At 38.5% G+C, this 14,726-nt stretch overlaps 1 protein-coding gene across 2 annotated transcripts in view; it reads right to left on the minus strand.

The window, feature by feature from the left end:
* The window catches only part of THSD7A (thrombospondin type 1 domain containing 7A), a 269,637-nt gene that overhangs the window by 43,400 nt on the left and 211,511 nt on the right, over nt 1-14,726 (minus strand). The window contains exons 9-14 of one of the 2 annotated variants that reach the window (XM_072412942.1): nt 13,670-13,861; nt 10,852-10,944; nt 8,233-8,464; nt 7,599-7,720; nt 4,008-4,140; nt 314-417 (exon numbers count right to left, since the gene is read on the minus strand). In XM_072412942.1, the coding sequence (XP_072269043.1) occupies nt 314-417; nt 4,008-4,140; nt 7,599-7,720; nt 8,233-8,464; nt 10,852-10,944; nt 13,670-13,861 (876 nt within the window). The remainder of the gene's footprint in view (nt 1-313; nt 418-4,007; nt 4,141-7,598; nt 7,721-8,232; nt 8,465-10,851; nt 10,945-13,669; nt 13,862-14,726) is intronic. The other variant, XM_072412943.1, reaches the window with a different exon arrangement.

Consider the following 14,726-nt stretch of genomic DNA (forward strand, 5'->3'; position numbering starts at 1 on the left):
CAAAATAGTTCTAAAAAAAGAAGGCCCACTTACACTTTCTGGGCCCCTTAACGAATCCCCTTTCTATAGTAGGCAGGGAGAAATCTGGGTCTTAAAATGGCGAAATAATGCTCCCGCATGGTAATATTTATTTACAAATAATACATAGAAACAGTAAAAAGTAATTAAAATAGATTTAAACACATTGATAAGATTGCTGCCAGAAATGTTTCCCCTCCAATGCCCTTTTCCAGGACGGCTGAGAAATAAATTAATAATTTCCTTATCATTCTCAGCAAGCTACAGAAAAAATCCATCATTGAAATGAATTTACCTCTCGCCTGTAGTCCCGGTCCGCAGGTTTCGTACGCTCCAGGGCTGTCTTGTCTGACATACCAGGGCACCAGATGGCATCTCCGCCACTTATGAGTCTTCCACCTATGGCAAGACAAGTCGTAGACGTCTCAGTCAGTAAATCATGAACGCCCCGGTGGCTTCAATATTTAAAGCAAATGATAATCTACTCTGTACAATTACACGGGCACTTTTTCATTTTGTTGGCAGAACCAGCGGGGGGGCCTCTTAATGAAATGCCACCGCTCTGCCACCACAACAGGCCATCTGGTGAACACACATGGACCCTTGTCATCCAGGCGTAGAAAATTTGTTTTTTTTTGCCACCGCAGCCGTCAAAGAGGGGTAGGAAAAGGTTTTATAATGGCACCGATGTCTGCCTGGTGGTTGGCATCATTCTTAGATCAGATATTTAATTTCCCAAAGGGAACGGGAAACTTGGATGGCAGATCGAGACACCGGGGATGTCAGATGGAAAGATCTTCTTAATGGTGATTGTAAATGTAACTAAGATCTGTATAATAGGGGATTCTGGAATTTGTACAAGTAGAGATTTTATTTAATGTAAAAAAGTATCTGAAAAAAGAAAGGGGCATTGGTACCCAGACAAAACTGTTCAGACAATAAACAACACCCAGATTACCCATTGATGAACCTCCAAAAGAATATTAACGTCATTACTAAAATCTCATTTATGTAAATGTGATTACAAAAATAATTTCCAATCCTTGTAAATCAGCAACTTTTATAAAAATAATGCCTGGGGATCCTGCAAATAAGGGCTACTTCCTGTTAAGGGATGACAGCACTGGTTTTGTTTTCCAATTGCTCTCCTGTGTTGTCACTCAATGGAAACTTCTAGTGGAACGTGTTGTGGATCATTATAAAGAATTATTATATAGGCATTGTCCAATGTTGTCACCCCGAGAAATGCCATACAGACATCCTCTGAACTTATTATAGACAGGAAGAGGTTGCAGAAGTTTGGCAGCACCAAAATAAAGAAATGATCAATATATAGTAAATAACATGTAGGGAAAATGGATATTTATTATGATGCATGGTGCCTTCAATTCAGATAGGATGCCAACACTGGAAGAGGAAGAGCTGTGATGTCAGAGGAAGAGAGGAGGAGCTGTGATGTCACATTAGGGTCAGTACGAAAGCATGTCATTTTTTTATGGGGGTGGCAAGTAGATGGGAGGAGGAACAATTAACCGGGTATTGTGCAAACAGAAAACCTATAGTTTTCTTTGTTGGTTTATTATGCTCAATACTAAAAATAAAATTCTGTAAAATAGTTTTTTAAGTAAATATACATATTTTCCCCTCAAAATGCCATTAGAAAAAAAATGGTTTATGCTTGGGTCATATCAGTAGATGGTGCTGTGTCCTCATGTAAGATGTGTAACAAACTTAACTCTTGCTATTGGAGACATGAGTTTGTTACACATTTTACAGGAGGACATGGCACCATCTACTGGTGGTCAATAATAATTCACAACTGAGTACAAAACAATTAAAACCTGTGAAAAGGAAAAAAAAATAACAGACTGAACCCCTTCTTTTAAATAAAGGTTTTAAAAACACAACATTTTAATCATTTATTCGCATTGGTATTTCTATTGCTTATTGTTCAACTGTTACAATTTAGGTTTATTACTACCCCTTAGGTTTATACTTGAGTCAGACCATATTTCTGTAATTAAAGGTAAAAGTAAATACTTTAGTTTACATTCGGTTTGGTTTATATTTGAGTATTTACATAAATATTTCACATAACAGGCTGATTTAAGTGCAACTGTTAAAATAATAAGTATAGCAAAATGATAAAAAATAAAAATAAGCAAAATTATAAAAAAAACAGGATTGATCGTCTTACAGGTATGACTCCTGCTCTCCTATAGGATATGAAGACATCTTATTTTGTTCAAAACATTTGCAGATAGTGCTGGGTCATTTTCTTACCAAAAATGAACATGAAATGGATTGATATGGAAATCAGATGTCATACATAAATTAAAATAAATTTAAAAACAGTTAATAAACTTTTTAAATTAAAAAAATACTATAAATTGACCTAAAAAAAAAAACTTAACAAGCTTTGAAGTTTGTATTCAGAATAAAAGGTGTCAGATAAAGGTAAAGATATTTATGATCCCTATTTTCTGGGATTATTTATTATTGTCGCTCACCTCTGCAAAAGCGATGTTGGATTTGAATGCCGGCAGCATTATTAACAGACTTCCAGCAGCGAAGGTTTAAACAAATTGAACATAATAATACATAATTCTGTATAATGGGGAAAAATCTTTTTAAAAATTGATAATGCAAAAAAAGAACAAGCCCTCGGATCTGTCATCGCCTCGTGCTAAGATCTGAAAATGCCCAAATTCCCCTATTTACTTTGTGAATTGTAAATTTGAATGCATTCTGAATATTCCAATGAAGACGAATTTGACAATAAATTGCACAAAATGGGAACGGTTATGTTATTGTCATATAAAAGATGGCTGTGGGTTTTTTTTCCAGCAGCTTGTACACAGGTAATTGTTGTGAGATGTGGGACAAGATGGCAGCCAAGTGAAATAATGGAAAACCAATTAAACCTGGGACCTTTCTGTTGCGTTGTCACCGACTGTCACCTTGCATTTTATATTCACCCGGGCGCTGCATTAAAACATTTCCAGTTTACTCCATGATAATGAACTTTGCTAGCGCCCAGGAATTCCATCGCTTACAGAATACAAATCTCCTCGTCTCTGAATATAATTTGTCCTCTCTAACCTTCAGCATCGTCATTTATTGTGTATGATTCCCCGCCATCGCCTCTCCCCGTTACAATGCTTGTAATGACTGCTTAGTTGCAGCCGATCCTTTTGATCTCAGCAGCTGTGACGGATTCAGGCGACACTTGGAAGGGAAAGCTTAGGGAAACCCGGGAGTCAATTACGATTGGTTCAGATGGGGTTATCGGATTGACACCTTTTAACTGAAAAATCCATCAGAATGTTAAAAGTGGAGACTTTAATCCCAAAGGGGAGCAAGGAAATTAAAGTAGTTTCTGCAATGCAGTGTGAACGGAGAGCCAAGGCAGCCACATAGAGGGACCTTTAATTTGGCCGAGAGAGGGGATTACTTATGTCAAGGCAAAAAAATAAAAAATGTATCACTGGAATACATGCCGCAGTACAGATGCGGTTTTATGCTCAAACCTCCAATCAATATCTTATTTTTCTCATGAAGAACATACTCCAAGTTCTCACAACCTTCTTCATGTTGCAACATCTCCAACAACTGCAACAGATCCAGAGAGGAGCTGGTGCCATTCATCCACTTTGGAGGAGATCGGATGAATGATAATGTTATAGACATCAATCTCATTATTGCCAAACAAGTTTTTTTCTTTAAAGATTTTTGACATTTTTTTCCCCGTCTCAGTTCCCTTCATTTCCAATATCCTCACGCCAGCCCAAAATCAATTTAATAAAGCAAATAAAATATTTACTCAGCAGAAGAAAATGTAATAAAGGAAATCAATTCCTCTTCCCCCAGTCAGTGGCACCGTTGGCGCTGACAGGTTACAGCGTGTGGTGACAGAATCATATTTAATGAACGGGAGGTGGGACGGTTTGGCGGGAGAGGCCCCCGGTCTCGGAACGGACGTATCTCACCTGTATGTGTGACAGGCAGCGGGGGGCTCACACTCATTTTCTTCATATAAAGTGTCAGGGCAGTCTCGCCCGCCATAGGACGGGTACTGGATAATGACACGATGCCGCGTCTGCTTCTTGACAGTGACGGCGCCTAAAATGAGAAACGCAGAAGGTTTATTTCACATCATAAAATCCAGGACTCAGTGGAAAGTCATTTCACATTTCTGTTGGCAATTTTAGGTCTATTTATCAATATTTTCACCCAAGATGCATTGGATTTTATTAGAGAATCTATTGGGGTTGATTTACTAAATGAATACATGCTGTTCACATAGCAAAGTGAGTTATCACCTTGCAAGAAACATTTCACTTAGCATAACAAATGAGATGAAGCTTTGCTGACTTCAATTATCCAATCATGTGAAAGCAAAAAATCTGTTTTTTAAATATCCTTGCATGTGATTGGGTATACTTTGCAACGTTATTTTTGGCCAAATTCGCTAAGCTAAGTGAATGATCCTTAGCAAGGAGATGATTCACCTTGGTGAGTGAACGGCCTAAATTCTTTTAGTAAATCAGTCCCAATGGGAGTTTCTCACAATGATATTTTCAATATACGAGTATCACTGCTTGGATTCAACTACAAGAATTGGATGGAGAGCAGATTTAATGATGGAAAGTCTGCAGGGCAGAAAATTGAAGGAAAGGAGGTAGGGGTGATTGAAAGGACAGCTGGAGAGCAGAATATTAAAGGAAAGTTGAGAAGGTAGATTGATGTAGGGAAGCCTGTAGAGCAGATTAAATATAGAAAGGTTGGAGGGTATATTTATTGAAGGCAAAATTAAAGGCAAGAGAAAAAAATATTAAAAGAAGGCCCAGATAGCAGATTTATTAAAGGGAAGATTGAAGGTCAGATTATTAAAGGGAAGGTTGGAGGGCAGATAAATGAGGTTATGATTAGAGAGCGAAGTCTGCAGGGCAGATAAATGAAGGAGAGACTGAAATGTAAAATAATGAAGCGAGGCCTGGAGAGCAGATTTGATCAAGGGAACGCTGGAGAGTAAACTTAATGATGGGAAAGATGGAGGGCAGAATATTAGGGGGAGGCGTGGGGGCAGATTATTGAAGGAAGGCTGTAGAGCAGATTAATGAAGGAAATGTTGGTGGGCACTTTCACTAAAGGGAAGTTTGGAGTGAAGTTTTAATGAAATGAAGACTGAAGGATAAATTAATAAAGGGAGGCATGGAAGGCAGAATAATGAAGGAAAGGCTGGAGGGCAGCCCTACATTAACAGATTTTTGTTTTTGGAGATGATAGCAATGATCCTTCCTGGATACAAATATATTCACTTTAATTAATAAAGCTGCCTTTAGTGAATGTTACATTTCATTGTGAGGAATCATTTCATTCTGCATATTAATAGTTACTGATACCATATACAAACAGATGACATTACATTCACACAAAGGAATTAGCATGGAGAATTTGGAAATTAATTAAATGCAGCACCAGGAGTTATCACATTTCTTTTCCCGAAGATGAAAGAGAAAAGGAAACTGAACATTGCCTGTGATCTGCAAACTGATTCATCCGACGTAGTTCATAGGTTTGTATGCTATGAAAGGGTTAAAAGATCAACAAAACTGTGCAAGACCTGAAATCGAAGTATCATATAATAAGCACAGAGGTTCAGGGCCACACTATAGCCTCCTATAGAGGTCACACTGCGACCCCCTGACATTGCCCCTCTGCTATGCACTCCAGAAGGACAGAACCATCTTGATTCAGGGATCCTTCAGGGTCATCATCTATGTCACGGAATATCGGTCAAGGAATTTAAATTTTTGCTGCTTTCTCTCACCTTGATTTGTTACAATGTTGCAGTTTGGTCACTGGGGGAGGAAAGACTAGGGAAATGCTTCTGTTGCCTGCAGCAGACTGATGACATCATCTCAGCCTAGACAAAGTCACCAACTAGAACTTTACAAGGTTTTTTTTTAAATTATAGGCGGAACCTTTCTTGGCTCCTTCTTCCACTATCCAATCACAAGAAGACCAGCTAATGACCAGCAGCAGAGATAAATATGGTCTCTTGTACTGCCACAGAGGGCTGTGCAGTGTTAGAGCTGTGCAAACCTTATGACTGGATGAACAGAAATACAAAACAGCTCCCTATATATATTTCTTTCTTGCATTCATTTTTTTGCCTGGAGTATGGCTTCAGATGACAGGGTCTCTTTAATCCTCTGGTGCACTGCACAAGGCGCACAGAGCAATGGCTCTTCTCATTCATGTCAGGGGTGCATGGAATTCTACTAACACTGCATGATGCAGCACAAATGTGACCCAGATCCGGTGGTCACATCCTCTCCGAGGAGCCCCCTCTGTGTCTCCTTCATGCTTTATCTGGGTCAATAGTGCATGCGGAGATCAGAGGCGGCTCCGGGCGGAATCATGCCAGGAATTTCTTACAATGTCTTCAAGGAGGAAAGAAAAAGTAATTTTTCTGGTTGAATCATTTTGTTCCATGTGTGTATTCCGCAATATTGGTGCAAACTGATCAATAATGATTGGATCATAATTATGGATTAATAAAGAGAACCTGTCACCACATTCATCATTCCAATAACTATCTTCTCATAGGATCTTTTATTTGACCATTTATTATATTTTTGCATGTTATCTACCTGTAAATGCCTCCTGTCCAAAAATCCAAAGACTGCTTTTAGGTGCCACCATCCAACAAAATGTCAGGGCCAAATAATTAGAATCCGTGGTATGCTAATTATGCACACTAAATATTTGGAATGATAAAAAGAAAGTAAACACTATTTTATATCAATGTGCCCAAAAATGCAGAGAATGCACACTATAGAGCTCCCCCAGACTCGGAGTTGGCATTCTCTATAGTTTTTGCTTTTGTTTTTCTCTGGCTATATTAAGAGGTATGCAGGGAGGTGAGAGAAGAAGTAGAGGAGCTGGGTCAGCAAAGAAATTAATTGTATAATCACCAAAGAGGAAAGGGGTATATGGTGCAAAATGGGGGGGGGCTGTGCTAGGGAATTGATACTTTCCAAGGGTAGTTAAATTTTGTAACAAGTTCATAGGTTATTACAAAGAGATACAAAATTGTGGATGACAGGGTCTCTTTACTTTATAACTCTGTTTGAGATAGATGTGAGATCACTCTCTTTTCTGATATGTGCAACATCTTGTAAGTTCTGTCAGTGTACTGATCTCTGGAACTCTGGAAATCTCTGCATTAAGTACCCAGGTTTGCATAACTTTTTTGCCCATTTTAAAGGTTTTAGGCATCCCCTGGTGTAGGGATGAGCGAGCAAGAATATTAAGTTTGATCTCGCGGTGAATCAAGCCTTTCTCAGTTACCGAAAATGTAAGCGAGAACATTTGTATCACTGCCAACATTTTCTATGCCTTGATTGACAATCACATTGGCCTGCATTAGAGTATTGTGGAGCAAACATACAGTATACGTAAATTATTACATACAGTTTATTTTTCTTTTCATAATTAGAAATCTTCTATTAGTGCCATTATTTAATATGTTTTTTCAAAAAGAATTATATATATTTTACAGGTTTTCCTACCTTTCTCTTCTTGGCAGGAGGTGGGGCACTGGGTCCAATCACTATAGGGGGTAACAATGCAATCTTTCCGGCACGGCAGCAAACATGGCCTCATGATCTCTGGACGAAGGCTCTCGGGGCATCTAGAAAAAATAAAAATTAACATTTAATACTTTAAAATTTTATTGGACAATCCTGATCCTCAGAGGTGGAGCCTGACCATACCAGAAAAACTACTATAATGTGGAAATTCTTTTATTTAATGGACTGGTGTGGACTATAGAGTTTCAACAGAGAGATCAGTGCCTCTGACGAATGTTAATGTGAATGTCCCAAATTATTTGCATATGATGTAAAAAAAATAATAATAATATCATAAGGGTATTGCCCCCCACCCCACGTAACACAAAAACCCTAAACATGGAGTTATGTGATCATTATTAAAGCGGAAGCTAAGTCAATATAAACTTTTATACTCCCTATCATCATTCATCACATGACCATAGTCTAGGCCTTTTAATGCATGCAGTGCAGATTACTGAAGGGAACCCACAGCAGCATTTTACCTTGGAAAGAAAGGCTGACCTTAAATTTCTCCTCATTCCACACTCTACAGGAAAAAGTATGGTTTTCGGTCGTTAGAATAACCCCTTACTTTTTAGGTCCTACTTGTCCAACGTTGACACGAACACAGATGACTTTTCTCGTCTGCATACCGACCGCACAAGCCACTTCTCCATTCCAACTGGAAGTGTTAAAAACCGAAACCGTCACATCCTCGGTACACTGCCCCCAGGGGCCGGTCTGCCAGTGGTATACGGTACATGGGTGTTCATTGCAGCTCCGGATCTCCTGCAGTGCATTGCTCTCTGGGCAGGGAGTGCCTCCTGCAACAAGTAAAGTGTACATTACTGAAAAATCTGCATATAAAAATTATTGTTTTATGATTTAAAAGCAATTGACCTCTGGTTACAATGACGGTCAATGCTACCAAAACTGAGAATAAGGCCCCACCTATAGGAAATGATTATAGGAGGGCCCCATTATCTGATTTCTTTTTCTTTTGGGAGCAGGAGTGAGACATCCATGTTTGACTTCATAGTGGGGGGAAGATTTGGGATAACTGATGGGGAGATTTCATAGGTGGTGTAATTCAGCCCATTTGAGTACCAAAATAAATGTCTCCATGGTAAAGATGAAGGCCATTAACCTACAATACAGCTCTATATATAATATGATGCCGGTGGCTTTGGATGGCTTGGTTGTTTGTCTTGCAATCAAGGCCATCTAGCACACCTATATTGGAGGTTTTTGGATGTTGTCTGGGTCCTTTAGTTCAAAAACATATATATAACATATATGCCATCAAGCAGTAGCTTCAGATGAAATCTCCCTAATGTTGATGGCGCACAAATTAAATACAAATAAAAACAAATACAAATAAATATAAAAATTGAAAGTCTTCCTGTACCTAAAAGTGTCCTTCATGACCTTTACATTAAAGTTGTATGTTATTTTAGGATGCCTCAAATGCTATTTGGGCAGTAAAAGCCATTGCATCTTGATAAATTAAAGGATATAAATATATGGTAAAGATTTGTGTAAAATGATATTGGTTGTTACCATTCCATGGAAGAGAAGCAAATGTTTCAAATCATAATCATGAGAAAATATGAATAAAACTGGAAAAAAAGGGGTGTAATGGCAATCAAAAAAACACTTACTGTTTACATGATATACAAAACATACAAAAGTAGCCAGCGTAAAGTTTACTAGACAATTTATCTACTGCATCATTGCAATGTTTGGATCCTCAAAAGTAGGAAAAACAAAACCACAGTCCATATACCATAAACCAATGTCTCGGTGACTGATGCGTTTCGCTATTTGACTTATTCAGGAGAAGGTAAGATGAGTAACAAGTACTATATAACAAAATAACTAAAGAGGTTCATATCCATACCATAATTTTCATATTACATATATACAACTTAAATATATATACCCTAAGCTACAATATATATAAATACATGGACAATAGGTGCTCATTTAAGGAAAGCACTATTGCTAGACATGAGAAATTGGGACCAATGGTTGTAAAGGAAATGGAGTCACAAGAAATTTAAGATGATATTCAGGGTTTGTTTCAGAGTGATGATGATGTTCTAGAACAGGGGTGTCAAACTCAAATACACAGAGAGACGAAATTAAAAACTTAGACAAAGTCAGGGGCCAAATTTGAAATTTATTGAAAAATTGAGGAAGTTTACTATTTCATCCATAACCAACAAAAACAAACCCCTCTACACACACTTTAGGGTTGAAAAGACTAATTTATATCTACCTATGCAGCCTGTGTGTTGTTCATCCTCTCACATCACAAGTTTGTCTGACACTAAATATTACACTATGCAGTCTCTAATATATTGAAACAAACACAATGCCCCTGGGAGTGATCATTGCCTAGGCTTTGTGTCACATGATGGGTGTACGGGAATTATGTTTATGTATTGCATGTATTGAAAATGATGATGTGAGGTGGTAACATGGGCGGACGGACCAGATGTAGTTCATTTTCAGAATTCTTTGGGGGGCCAAAAAAAAAAAACCTTGAGGGCCACATTTGGCCCCAGGGCCAGAGTTTGACACCCTCATTCTAGAAGATGATGACATGACTATATTTCTGTAAGGGTGACATTCTTCCCAATGGCCAGCAATATAAGAGGAATTTTTCCTAAGGACCATCACACTACTATACTGTGAGCTATGGATTTAAAAATTATAGAAGGGGATCCCTGAAGAGCTGAGAGTTCCCCCATGTTAACAAGGTCAGGAAGCGTTGCTGCATGGAGTACCGGCACTGTAGGAACAAATAAAAATAATGAAATGGTACAATGTAATAAAAAGATGTCCTATTGTCCTGGTTTATATTATTCTTGAAATAACTGAGTGCAGAAGTGGACATGATGATTACTTAAAAGTGAATTGAAATCACATTTCAGTTCTTTCTTTCCCATGTCGTTCTATTAGCCATTAATCATTCAGAGCGAAGAATAAAGAGGATTCCGCTGAGGAACTCAGTGATCAGTCAGTGGCTGGATTTTCTATATAGCATATACCACTCTCCGCACAACATTGCTTTGGGGTAATGTAACAAATATTAATTGTTGGAATGCCGATGACATTTTGCTTAAAGGACAAGTTTACTTTTTATTTGTTTTCATACTATTTAATTAGTTACCCCACGTTAATTAGTTACTTCACTTATACTTACCCTGATCCCGGGTCCAGTGATTCAGGTTCTCCTTGAAAAAGGGGTCCTTTGGTTCGTGGGACCTCTTTTTTTCCTCTTTTGGTTGGGTTACATCTGCTGAGATAATAAGGTTCATCTATGTATCATCCGCTCATTTTTTTTTTCAATTTGTGTATATTCTTTTTCCTCAGATACTTCTCCATGCATGCATTAATATTTTGTTTGGCATACGTTCCCCTAATTCTATACAAATTGGTGATTGATATGCAGGTATAAGACAAGCACCCTATGTTTGGAAATGGCACCCCATGTATGGCTTTTTTGAGGTTTCATATTCTTAGTCTGTACATGGAAACAATGGGTGTGAATTATTGAAACTCTCCAAGACTGGAGAAAAGAGACTATCATGGCAGAACCTGGGTGATTCAGTAAACCTTGAATTGATCTGATCTGGGATTAAAGACTTTGCCAGCTAATAGCAAATGATTTTTTAGGAAATCCTTTCCAAGTTTCTTTTATCACCCAGGTTCTCCTATGATAGCTAATCTTCCCCAGTCTGGGAGAACTATAATACCTCTGGCCTAATTTATCTGTTCCAATGATCCCTATACTGCCTATGCCTATTCCTTCAATAATGACCTCTCTGTGCTGCACATGGTGACCCCAATCCTTCCTGGAGGTAAGTGTAACACCTTGTGGGGGTGGGGGCAACTCATAAAAGAAAATTAAATATCAAAAGAACAACCAAAAACTGATAAACAGTTTTCTTAAGCAACATTTTCATTGGGAATCTGTTAGCAAGTTTCATATTGGGACATCTTACCAACAACATCACTTCCAACATCACATAGATGTGTATTGATGTAATGCAGCCACCAAATTTTAAAGACCGAAATTCTGCAATATATTATATTTTTCTCCTTGGGTTCAGATACACCCCATAATGATGAGATTTATTTTCACCCAGGATTTTTGGCTGCCCTGATTGGCTGGTATAAGATGGATGGACTTGATTGCATAAGTGTTAGTTTATTCATCTTGATAAATGCTGGAACCGCACAATGGGCTGTGTATGGGAATCTCTGTGTAATAAAAAAGATTGCTAATAAGCAGGTAGGATTCACCCAACCTTTATCTAAAATTCACACATTTTTAAAATTGGGTAGTAAATGTGTGATTAGTTCTTTAATCTTGATTCATACATTTATCTAGTTTATTATAATGTGAAATGTAAGACCACCATCAAAAATTTTGGGGCCCCATACTAGCTAAATTTCCTGGGTCCCATATCTAAAAGCATTGCAAAGCCAAATTTTTTTGATTAGGGCCCCGGTACAGAAGTCCATTTCAATGGCAGCCTTGTGTGTAAATTTTGGGTAAAACTGAGGGAATCTTAAATGAAAACCCTATACCATATCCATTCTATAATAATAAAACCCTTTTCACACATTTTTTCTTTTTAAGTTGAAGTTCCAGTATTAAAAGATTAAAAATATGAATGCTGATTGGTTGATATGGGTTACTGCACCGGGCAAATTGTTCTTTACCCTATTAAATTCAAAGTTCTCTAATCTTTTATTTTTTTACTGTTGTAAAAATGAGATGTGGTGATCATGAAATATGGACACACTTCCTAACGACGCAGCAAAATCCTCTCGGCAAAATGTCACCGATTAAATTATTTATTTCCTGAACGGAGAATGTCAGGGGAGATAGACTCGTGTGCAGATTGACTGGAGCTCTGGGGACAAAAAGTCATTTCACAAGAATCATCTCTGCTCCTTGGCTGAGAGGTCCCTGGGCTGAAAATTCCTTATAAATTAATTTCATTTTTGACTACACACAAAAAAAAAGAAAAATTGGAAAAATACCTGCCGGAATATTCTAGTGTGTCTTTCCAAGAAAAAAAGACGCCAGTATTCCCAATAGAAGGTTGGTGAGAAAGGAAGTCACAAAGTATTGTATATTCTGCTAAGTCGAAATAAACTCAATTGGTTTTGTTACAGAAAACATGGAGACTGTTATTGTCAACCTTTGCTTCTTATATCATTGGTTCTCTTGCTGCCAGTGGTCATGCTGGTCCAATGGCTTCAGTGCCTGTCCAGTCAGTGATTCAGAATGAGTCCTGACTTGAGTCTGGCTTGCCTACACATTGAAATGTAGGGCATCGACCTTTTGATCCCTATGCCCTTCTCCAGTTTTACATCCAATCACCTCCCCCGAGGACCGCCGTTTGAAATTTCTTAGCCCCAGAATAGGTTAACTTTCTGGACCCCACTAGCCCATATCCTAAAGTTTTAGCATTGCAAAAAGTACGCTTTTTTGATTTTTTGACCCGACAACTGCAGGTGATTATGGATAAGGACAGCTAAATCAGAACTCCATGCAGGCAGCTAAACACACAGGTGAAATACATTTATGGGAGTTGCAATTCTGTTCAATGCATCCTGGGAATAACCAGTTCACTGTTACCTCCTTGTTCCTGCCCATTCCTCCCCCAGTCTGAGCTCTGCAGTATCTGGACTGCAAGAGGTTCATACCTGGTCTGTGGGCACTGGCATTATCATTAGGAATTTAGGCCAACACCAGTTATTCAGGCCAATGGCGAGTATGGAAATGGCGGTGCAGAAGACCTCAGACAGTAGGAAAATCAATACAGCAAGACATTGCTGGACTGCATGGAAGGAAAAGTGTGCATTTAACTAAGCATACACAAAGAATTTCATTGTTGGCTTTTTTAAAAGGTTTCATGTAGTGGCGGAAGCTTCTCTCCAATATCTGCCCTTAGTTCAGCTTTAAGCATAGTAAGGTAATTCTAATACTGAAAGACCAGACTCACCATCACCAGGATAGGCAAGAATAGCACGATTTCTGGTTTGTCTTCCTTCAGTGGTCTTTCCGGAGCAGGTGTGTGAACAGGACGACCATTCAGACCACGAGCTGAGGACGCAATCTCTAGGACACGGGACATCACACGCAATAGGGATGGGGTAGATAGCATCTCGGCACATCTGTCTGTCCACCTCCTCTCCTGGAATTGGAAATAGAAAGAAGTTCCTGTAAGTAGGGGCATACCAATACATTAAAATAAATGTAATGCTAAAATTGTGCTATGGTAGCAAGAGTGTGTACAATGGGAGCATGCAACCTAATGCATGGCATGTGGAGTGTGTGGGCATTTCATCCTCTGCAGAAAGACCACTGCTTCTACAAAGAGGTAGGAACCTTCCCTAAAAAATGCTAAAGAACAAAACATGTAAAACATTTGATTTAGTGCACCTGGTATGTATTAGGTTGATTTCATCAGAAAGTTGAATGAGCCAGTACTTTTTCTATGTTTGCAGACCCCCTAAATATTGGCCATATACCCATATCTCCATCAAAAACTGTGGAAACCATCACCATCCTAGGCCCTTATACGGTATCAGAATGACTTAAAATATATGAATATTGCAGCCCAAGTTCTCCCTTTTTGGGTTATATCTCCGTCCTATTGGATCCAATAAAACAGGTCAATGACGTTCAAAAATAATTGGCAATGTCCAGATTCAAAGTCACCTATGAGCAGTTGGATCAATACATATCTGGCCAGCATTGGTGATACCAAGTTTTTTATAGCTCCTACAGCTTTAATTTAAAGAAAGTAGAATGAAATACAAAGAACATACATGAAACAAGAATACGGCCAGAAGATAAAATGTCTCTCAGCTCTCAGACAGGCTATGAAGATATCTCACAGCTCAGTGTCAGATGCACTTTGCTGCTTTTTCAACCCCTGCTGTGTGAGCAGAAGGCAGCGGCAGAATTACTGAAGGATGGCGAATGATGGACCCCTGAGGGTAGCCAATGAAACTATTAGAAAACCACCTTCAAATACATATTTTATTGTAAGAATG

The sequence above is a fragment of the Pyxicephalus adspersus genome, chromosome 5 (assembly GCF_032062135.1).
Source record: "Pyxicephalus adspersus chromosome 5, UCB_Pads_2.0, whole genome shotgun sequence".
Lineage (NCBI taxonomy): Eukaryota > Metazoa > Chordata > Amphibia > Anura > Pyxicephalidae > Pyxicephalus > Pyxicephalus adspersus.